At 35.1% G+C, this 10,791-nt stretch overlaps 1 protein-coding gene across 1 annotated transcript; it reads right to left on the bottom strand.

Annotated features, from left to right (window-relative positions):
* Window positions 1-1,138: 1,138 nt before the first annotated feature.
* LOC132094801 (C-X-C chemokine receptor type 2-like) lies at window positions 1,139-3,238 on the bottom strand. Its single transcript, XM_059499433.1, has 2 exons — window positions 3,089-3,238; window positions 1,139-2,254 (listed from the first exon to the last, which is right to left on the bottom strand). The coding sequence occupies exon 2, from the start codon at window positions 2,230-2,232 to the stop codon at window positions 1,207-1,209; it is 1,026 nt and encodes a 341-aa protein (XP_059355416.1). The 5' UTR covers window positions 2,233-2,254; window positions 3,089-3,238; the 3' UTR covers window positions 1,139-1,206.
* Window positions 3,239-10,791: the final 7,553 nt, after the last annotated feature.

Here is a 10,791-nt window from a genome sequence, read left to right as displayed (position 1 = left end):
TTATTATTATTATTATTATTATTATTATTATCATTATTATTATTATTATCAATATTAAAACAGTTCAGTAAAAACATTTTCAGGATTCTTTGATGAATAGAAAGATCAAAAGATCAGCATTTATCTGAAATAAAAGCTTTTGTAATATCACACTATACAATTCAGAAGCTTAGAGTCAGTATAATTTTTATTTTTTGGAATGGAAATTATAGAAATTAATACTTTTATTTAGCGAGGATGCTTTAAATTGTTCAAAAGTGATGTTAAAGACATTTATAATGTAACAAAGGATTTCTATTTCAGATAAATGCTATTCTTCTGAACGTTCCATTCATCAGAGAAACCTGAAAAAAATATACTCCTCTGTTTTCAACATAATAATATTAATAAATGTTTTTTGAGCAGCAAATCACAATCAGAATTATTTCTGAAGGATCGCGTGACTGAAGTAATGTTTGAAATATAGCTTTGCAATTACAATAAATGTAATTAAAAAATATATTCAAATAGAAAACAGTTATTTTAAATAGCCTAGTAAAAAAAAATTCTAAATTTTACTGTTTTGCTTTACTTTGGATCAAATAGATGCAGGCTTGGTGAACAGAAGAGACTTCTTTAAAAAACATTAACAAGCTTACTGTTCAAAAACTTTTGACTGAGTTTATAGGAAATTAAATTTTTTCTCTAATTTCTAGCTTTTAACTGCCTTAGAAATCTATAACTGTTGAACATTATCAAATAATAATGACTTATTTATATACTACAAACTAATTTTTTAATATAACAAGGCAGGATAGTTTCTATACTGTAATAAATGCTATGTAAATTAGCACTGCATTGTTCATATACTTTATTTATTACCTGCTGGAGATGACTTGAAAAACACAAAAAACTATATATTGACACAATCGTAAGTTTAATGTTTTCATGTTTCCATGTTTTCATACAGTGATAGCTGGACGCTTTTGAATTTCCTCGTATGACTTTTTTAGCATGTCCCCCGCATAATCTACACCCCTGCATCTATAGTTTACATGCAAGCAAGTTACAGCTCATTTAAACTGACTCAACCTCAAAACTGTATTTTTAAGACAGGGATAAGATAGAACGAGATATCAGTTCTGGCTATTACAAATGATTTCTTTGACAGTAGCATAAAGAGGAAGAATATGTATAATTTGAAAGTTAAAAGAGGATAACAGTTTACTACATAGTCACAGACATTTGCCTAGTGCTTCCAGAGCTATAAACAGATCCCACTCGATATTTCGACATTGTGTCTCTCCCCAACAGGCCCTTCTTAAAGAGAGACGTCAGAAGCTGGTTGCGGAATTTCTTTCCAATGAAGGCATACAAAATAGGGTTTATAGCACAGTGGGTAAAAGCCATTGCCTGTGTGACGTATAAGGCCACGTCTATGCTGTCCCTCAGCTCACACGTTTCCATCACCTGGCTGCCTCGCATCAGGCTGTCTGTGAACTCTAGGATATTATAGGGCAGCCAACAGATGATAAAAGCCAAGACGACAGACAGGATGACCCGCATGGCCTTCTGCTTCTGGCTGTTGCGTGTGCGGCAGAGAGTGCACATGGTGAAACCATAGCAGAATACCATAACGGCTAATGGCAGGAAAAATCCCAAAGTGTGGTGGAGAATCCGCAAACCTACTCTCCAGCTATCCATGTTTTCTGCGGTCAAATTGTCATGGCATACATAATCTCCCGTATTTATAGAGATAAAGGACTCGCGATTCACCACAATGGGCAATGACAACAAAAAGGCAAATAGCCACACCAGTGCACACACTATGGCAACCAGATGGCGTTTTTGGGTGAGGAATTGAGTTGCTTTCACGATGGCCAGGTAGCGATCAATGCTAATGCATGCCAGCAGGAAGACACAGCAGTAAAATGTGGCTTCCTGCAAGCCTGATATTAGTTTGCACATAAATGTGCCGAACATCCAGTAGCCGGCGTGAAGGTCAGCAGCTGTGAATGGAAGAGTTAGGGCAAAGCACAGGTCAGCGATGGCCAGGTGCATCAGGTAAACATCAGTAGATGTCCTGCGGTTCTCCATGCAGCACACCACGAAGATCACCACCAAGTTGCCCGGCAAGCTCAGACAGAAGACTATGACGTAAACTAAGACCAAAGCCAAGCTGTTCATATTCCGTAGGTTTTCTGGGCAGGGAGGTACTAAATCTGGGTAATTGAATTCTGTAGTAGTATCCATGTTTAAGATGTTTCCCTGCCAACTGTCGGGGGAAAACTTTATTAGAACCAGCATATTTAGATATAAATCATTCAAATAATTCATTACCAGTCAAAAATTTGGACATTCCGTACAATATGTAATTTATGAAATAAATAAATATACTTAAATATTTTGTGTTATTTTATAGTTTTAATGAAACTCTTAACTGCCTTCTATAGAGCTGCTTATTACCAAATTAAGCTTGTTATCCACTGTAAAAAAAACTGTTTCAACTTTAAAAAGTGTTCATGCTGCCTTAAAATTTTTATGTTTAGTCAAAATTAAATGTTAAGTTGCGCTTAGTGAAAACTTGGATGTTTGAGTTGAATAAACTTAAATTTTAAGGCAGCATTAACAATACATTTTTGGTGCAAACAACCATTTTCTAAAGTTAATTTAATTAACTTTGTGCTATTAAACTGAACAACAATCAACTTAGTTTGTTCCCTTTGCAACATTCACACTGTCAATACTGATCTACATTGACCTCTATAAAGACACGTGTCTTTTTAGAGCTGCTTTACATCTGAAAAGATATATGTTTTATAATTGAATATGTGCAACATAAGTTATTGTCTTGTTTATTGCTGTGAATCTGCTTTGAAACTATCTGTATTGCAAACATAAAAGAGCTAAATGACGACTTTTTCTAAAAGTGTAAAAAATAATAATAAAGAAATGTTGATATGTCTTCAGTTTTGACTGGTCTTAAATCCATAATTCAAAAAGTACACTTAATTTAGTAAAATATGTCACATTAAGTCATACTGGCTTATCCATCAATCTTTAATTAAAAGATTGTAAATGATAAAAAACAAAAATAGTATTATCTTACCGTTTTCTGTGATTTTACTGATTAATAGCGCTCAGGTCTGGATTTAGGGACCATTCAGTTAAGTCAATTGCTTGATACTGACTGATAATTTTCTGAGAGTGACTGGTTGCTAACAACTGATTATTACAAGGCTACCCGTCCCTTTCCTTCCTGTATGAATAATCAGAAAGTGAGGTGTAGAGCAAAGATATCATCAGCACCTAGGTTTCACAAGAGAGTCAACCAAAAAAACTGTAAACGTATTCAGGCACGGTGTCGGGGGAGGGTGGGGTGGATATTGGGGGTGACCATCCTGCCCCCTCACTCAAGAATGAATGTGAAAATTGAATTTAATAATGAATAGCTTTGATCAGCTACCCCAACCCCATTTGCTTCATCTTCATCATGGCGGTGTGTGTGCACAATATCCGCTCACTTTAGCGGATGGACTGGTGCGGGTAAGAATGGCTTTGGTCAACGCAAGATCAGCTGCGAATAAGACTTTTAACCTCAATGACTTCTTTATTTTGCATTCTCTGGATTTTCTATTTGTTACAAAACTTGGTTTACTGCCGGGGATATGAGTCAGTTTCAGCTGTACATTTTTAATAACCCAGACTTTGAGAAGGGGAGAAGGATTGGCAACTATTTTTAAAGATAATTTTTCTTGCCGGGCTTTAAAGACGTAGATAAAATTTTATAACAGCTTTGAACTTCAACTCCTGGCTCTGAGCTCTGTTAATCCATTGGTGATTGCATTGATTTATCGACCCCCAAAACCTCACAAAGACTTTCTTGCTAATTTTTCTGTGTTTTTAAGTGGTATTATTCCTAATTTAGTTTTTAATCCTTGGAGATTTTAATGTGCTTGTGTGCTGGCCTTCATTAGCCTTATAGACTCATTTGATCTAGTTCAACTGGTGAAAAGTCCCACTCATTCACATGGTCATACACTTGACCTTGTGATGTCCTGTGGTTTTTCAGTGCTGGACATTGAATTAGGTGATTACAGTTTCTTAGATCATAAACCTATTTAATTTACTGTGCCTTTGTCATCTCCTGTTGTTAAATCATATGCAGAAGAGCTTATACATTGTTTTAATAATGTTTTCAATAATTTTTAAGACTCAGTAAGTCCTCTGCAGCTTAAAAAATCCGAACCTAAATCTGTACCCTGGTTAAATGATCACACCGCCAGCAGTGTTGGGGAGTAACTAGTTACATGTAACTTAATTACGTAATTTAATTACAAAATAAATGTAACTGTAATCAGTTACAGTTACTAAGAAAAAATGAGTAATTAAATTACAGTTACTTCTGAAAATTTTAAAGATTACAGTGGGGATTACATTTGAATATTTACACACATCCACATACAGATGTAATTGATTTCTTTCCCAAATTGAACTGACTATTCTGAGACGTACGGCCCTATAATTTCCGCGATGCAGAAACATAGTCTGGTTAGTAGAATCCAGTCATAAAAACGGGATTGCTATTGCCTAACACGGACGGAATATGCCACATTGGACAAATATATCAAAAGTACACTTGCATCAAAGCATATGCAAAGTTTTAATATTTGCTATAAATTCAGAGACAAAGGTTACTGTTGTTAAACCATGCCACAAATTTACATATTTATTTATTTAAAAATAAATACAAATGGTAATCCATTTGCAATAATAATAATTAAAAAAAACATGGTTACTGTACTTTTACGTAATAAAAGCAGTTAATTTTTGTGAGGGAAAAACATGACTCATGTTCAGTATTAGGATTTTATATTGTAGTGATGCACTCAATTTGACATGTAGGCAATTTAGAAAGTATAGTTTTGTTAAATCTTGAGTGTTAAAGTCATGAGGTAGATGGATAACAGGGCAAAATAAAGAGACTGAAAAGAAAAAAGAAATGAAGTGAAGGTGAAGTTCAGGAGAGAACTTTTAATTATTTTGCATGTCCCCAAACTAAAGATTTAAATCTTTTTTTATATCAGGTCCATACAAAAAATAGTGTTGTCCATGAATTTGTTTGTATGAGTTTGAGATTTCCCGGTCTGAAATTTTATCCCAGTCCGCCCCATGTGGAAATTAATGAAGCAGACATGCAGACATGTGTTCAAATTTGATCATCTTAATTCAAGTGATGAAGGATTGTAAAAGTCTGACAGTATTGAGCACTGCTGTAAGGTTAAACCTGAATTGTGTAAATGTTTGAAGATGATTAACAGTTGCAAATAAACATTTATTGGAGATTTTGAAAAGTAATCAAAAAGTAATCAAAAGTAATTAGTTACATTACTTTAATAAAGTAATTGAAAAAGTTACACTACTATTACATTTTAAATAGGGTAACTTGTAATCTGTAACCTATTACATTTCCAAAGTAACCTTCCCAACACTGACCGCCAGCGTCGAGAGCGTCAAAGTGGCCGGAAGTCATTCATTTTCAATGTAAGCCAGCGTCGAGCAGCGTCGAGGAGAGTTGAAATCAGGGCAACTTCATGGTAATGAGATATGACGCGGTTGGGCAGCAACCAGACGGAACGTAGAAGTCCACCGCTTGAGAGGATTCCAGAGAACGCAACTCCGACCACATTAGTTACCATGTTGATGGCCTCGCGAATGTAAACATACAGCAAGTCGAACGAGAAGAAGCAGAGTTGGGAGAAAGAAAAAAGATATTAAAATCGCGAAAGGTTTGTGGGATTTAGAGGGATATGCTAAATAGGGATGCCAGGGACCGGTATGTGGACAAAATCGGCACTATTAATGGTTTGGATCCATATGAAATTACCAACAAAGAGAGGAGCAACTACGACGACTTGTGAAGGCACTTTTGCATTACAGATATCATCGGCTACCTTGTTTGTTTTGTGAGTGCCTACACTTCAGAACAGGTCCGAAGCTACAAGTCATTGGAGTCTCACGTGCAGTTCACAAATGGATGGGTTCAGGAGCTGCAGATCATAAATCCAGCAAAAAGTGGGAATACAGTAATCCAGACAAAGGTAAACTGTGCTCCACCTAACGTTAGCTGTTAGTTTAGTAACCGTTACATGTACTTTTAACTATGTGTTTAAAAAGTGTAGCTGTCAACCCTCCCGTTCTTTTCCTGGGGTTCTCACGTATTTGAGCTCTTTTCCCGCTGTCTTCCTGTTTTAGTATTTTCCTGTAAAATATCCCGTTGGACCTGTCAGTCTCTGTACTGTTGGCCTGTTGCTACCCCCTTGCCCTTCCAGCGAAACAGATGTTTTCAAAGCATCGTTTTGCTTACTTGAAAACAACCTTAGTGTGATGTTGATTTTTTTAACGATAACAGCGTGGTTGTTGTGAGAGCACGATTTCACGCCAATCTGTAAGCAAAGTCATGTTAGACCTAGCTTCACAACTCACTTAGTTAATGCAGCAGTTTTGCTGTCAATTCCAGGCTGCAGCAAAGTCTGCACAAAGATTGTGCAGAAGAATCATCTGTTTCCTGTGGTCTTGTCCTGGTGGTCGTCTGAGACAAGGTCTTTACAGGGGATCTGTATCTGGGGCTCTAGTTGACCTGTTCTCCGCTGTCTTTCAGGGCAGTAGAGGTCCTCTCTAGGTGCCGATCCACCATCTGGTCTGGATACGTACTGGATCCGGGTGACTGCAGTGACCCTCTGAGTAATATATATTCTACTGCTTCTGTCATGATGATTTATGACTTTGACCTTTGACCTTTTGACAGGTTGAACTTCCGGTGACCTTATGATGGATGGGTTGAACTTCCGGAATGAGTTCATGGGTTAACCTATGACCGTTTCCCACGCATCGATCATGTGGTTTTGACAGAAAGTTTTACCCTATTGACCTAGTTAGTTCTAAATTATATATTTTGACGGCTAGTTTAAACGGTAAAGGAAACACTCCCCACGCATCGATCATGTGGTTTTTGACAGAAAGTTTTACCCTATTGCCCTAGTTAGTTCTAAATCATGGTTTTAGGAAACCCTCCCCTACGCTGTTTAAAGTTTGAGTCAGTTAGGTTGTTTGAAGTTTGTGCCAGTTATACGGTTATGCGTGTATGTGTGTCTGTGTGTGTGTGTGTGTCTCCCCTCCCATTAGATTCCTGAGCAGTGTATAAATGGGATCGGTGTGTTCTACGTTTGTATATAAAACATTCTATAATTTATATGATATAATTAATTATCATGCTAAGGTTGAAAAACATTTCAGTTATTTCACATTCATATATAAAACATTATATAATTTATATAATATAATAATTATCATGCTAAGGTTGAAAACATTTCAGTTATTTCATATATGTGACATTCAGTTATTTCACATTTATATATAAAACATTCTATAATTTATATAATATTTATATAATTTATATAATATAATTAATTATCATGCTAAAGTTGAAAAACATTCTGTTCTTTTAAAAAGGTTATAAAAAGCTTACTAAAACCAATTGTTTTAGTTTTAGATAAAAATTACATAAAACATTCTATCCTTTATATTCTATGCTTTATATAATTTATATAATATAAATTATATAATCTAAAACAATTAAACTATGGTTGTCAAAAAATTATATCCTTTAAAATTATATAATGGAATGCTTACACAATATATCTTACTAAAAAGAATAAAATAAAAATAACACATGTTTGTAAGTCTAGACGGTCTCTGACTTCAGTGATCAAGACATCAGGGACTGAAATTATAATCCTAAAAGTTTAAAAATGTTTTACATTTAATACATTATTAAAAGTTATAATAGAGTTGTTAAATTATTAAAAGTGGTAAAACAAAAACACTGTTTTTTCTGAATGACCTCACACTGTCTCAAAAAGTAAAGGAGCCGCGTGCGCGTGTCTGTGTCCGTCTATGCGCGCCCCCTCTCCGTCTGAGCTCTGACCCCCTCCTTTGCATACCAGAGTACGGTGAAATCTCACACTAACAAAAGTTGAAAACATGCCTTTAAAAGTATAATATACATTTACATTTATTCATTTAGCTGACGCTTTTATCCAAAGCGACTTACAATTGCTATATATGTCAGAGGTCGCACGCCTCTGGAGCAACTAGGGGTTAAGTAAGTGTCTTGCTCAGGGACACATTGGTGCCTCACAGTGGATTCGAACCCGGGTCTCTCACACCAAAGGCATGTGTCTTATCCACTGCGCCAACACCACCAATATAAATATCTTATTAATCCAATTGTTTCAGTTTTAGATGAATAAAAGTATAAATGAAATGCTTACTGAAACCAATTATTTTAGATAAACAAAATAATAAATAAAATTGTCTTACCTTATTTTAGAGAGAGTTGAAGAAGTAGCTCCTAACACATCATTGTCCATTGATGTCCACAAAAATGCAATGTATGAATGGATTCAAAATTTTTTTACACAACTGAATTCATATAGTCATTCCTGAATGTCTCTCAAAGCACCGTCTCAAAACATAGGGAGGCGCGCGGTATGTGTGTCAAAAAGTAAAACACACGTGTCTGTGTGTGTGTGTGTGTGTGTGTGTGTGTGTGTGTGTGTGTGTGTGTCTGTACGCGCCCCTTCACATGTGAGCTCTGACATATGAAACAGGACCCCACTCCACATTCCTGAGCACGGTGAAAGTGAGATTAATATACATATAACATCATATACAATAATTTAATATAATATCTTACTAAAAAATCTACTGAAATGCTTGTAAAAAGAATAAAACTCATCTTACGTGTTTAGAAACTTACAACTCTTGAACTTACATGTTCAAGAAGCTCTTAAGAGACATAAATCACAAAGTGGTTCTCTCTCACACCAGCGTCTCTGACTCAGAGGACTGTATTCAGTGATGGGATGAGACATTGTGTTAGGGCTAAAATTACTTCAAAGTAAAATCTTAAAAGGTTAAATGATATCTTTTAAAAATAAAATTTAAATAAATTATTAAAAGTCTTAATAAAAACAAATATTCTACAACGATGGTCTGTGGAAAAATTCGACTTGAACTTAAAGTATATTTTTTTATTTATCATGGGTATGTAAAATAATTTAAAGTGTCACAAGTCATCTCACGCCTGTGAAATGTTCAATAATTTCTTAAGTTGTATCTGTGAGAAAATGACAATAACATAGGCCTATCTTCAGAGAGAGCAACCATGAGAACATTTAGAAACTGGGAATCTTCCAGAAATAAGGGTCTTCCGATCAGCGCAGAGAAAGAAGTTACTTGACAATAATGATAACTTCAGGATATCGGATGACAGATGAGACTCTGTGCATCGTGTCAGAGCGTATGTCATGTTAGTCTGCTAACGCCTTTCCAGGGCCAAAGTTTTGTACACACTAAATTTATTTCAAATCATAATCGTAAAATTAAAAGACTGTTTAAATCTTTAAAGTTTGAACACATACTTATCTTCTATTTATCTTTTAGAAGACTTGTGTATGATATAAATTATTTTGTTTAACGGTGACCTAAAATATAATTGTTATTAAACAATGTCTGTTCAAAACTTTAGATGGTTAAAAAAAAACTGTACTTGGTCATAAACTGTACTTAAATCTCATTTATATGAAAAAGATTCAATCAGCATTTTTTGTCCATGCTGGGTTTCAATTTTATGGTGGAGGCTTTCCATAGCTATCCCGTACACCTAAAAACGACCATCACAGAAAACAAAATGTAAAAAAAATGAAATAAATAAATAATTTAATAAAATGTAAAAAAGTTTTAGCTAAATAAAAACACCTTACATTTCCAGACAGGCGAAGTAGTTCATTATGCAACAATCCAAAAAAAAAAAGCAAATAGCCCCAGACCCTTCAGTGATAAACTACAGTGTGAACTGAAGCTTCAGGATATAGGGCAACAGACCAGATGAGTCTCGGGGGACAATGTCGCAGTACATCTAGTCTGCTAATGCCTTTCCAGAGTACATCCAGAGTTTACACTAATTTCATTTAGAAGCATAACCTTAAAAGTTTAAATCAAATCTTTAAAGTTTTATTAAAATCATATCTTTTATTTATCTTCTTAGAAGATTTATGTATTATTGTTACTGTTGTTATTGTTAAGCAGTGTCTGTCCAAAAACTTTAGATTGTTACATACAACATACAACATGAAACATGTTGTCAAAGTTTGTCACAAAAATCCTAGGACTTCACATTGCTCTTATGTAGACAAAGTTGTATCATTTGGAAAATCAAAGTAAAAATCACACATCGTCTTAATTCAAAGTATAAGTATAAGATCGTATAAGATCATTTTTACTTGTATCTCCCGAACTAGGGTGAAACCCTTTACTGAGAATATACTATCGGTCATCTACTCAAAATACATGTAGAAGTTTCAAATGTTAGCATTAGCTGATGGCAGCCGCATGACTTTGGGGAGAGCTATAGCACGAAGCATGCCCTTCGACCTCCTCGATTTTGGAGGCTTTTTTGTTAAAGATTTCTCCCATCTAGCGGTTCACCCATCTACTCACTTTTTCAAATGAGTGTTGCAGCTGCGGTAGCTGTTATGCGTCAAGAATCTATGACAACATGTCTTCCAATAGCACATCATCGAGTTTAATTGTACATGTTCTACCGTTATGCCACCTATATAATGATTTACACAACCAAGCAATGGAAAAAGCTTGTAATTTTGACTTACCCACTTACCCTGTCGAGAAGAAAGCAGGCACCCTTTCATTAGCTCTTTCCACCTGGGAAAAGCTATCCCGATATTTATT

This window comes from Carassius carassius, chromosome 19 (assembly GCF_963082965.1).
Source record: "Carassius carassius chromosome 19, fCarCar2.1, whole genome shotgun sequence".
Lineage (NCBI taxonomy): Eukaryota > Metazoa > Chordata > Actinopteri > Cypriniformes > Cyprinidae > Carassius > Carassius carassius.
This window is presented reverse-complemented; position numbering and strand designations above follow the sequence as displayed.

Excerpts from the sequence above, each read along its gene's own strand:
- LOC132094801 (XM_059499433.1), bottom strand. The coding sequence starts at position 2,232 with ATGGATACTACTACAGAATTCAATTACCCAGATTTAGTACCTCCCTGC.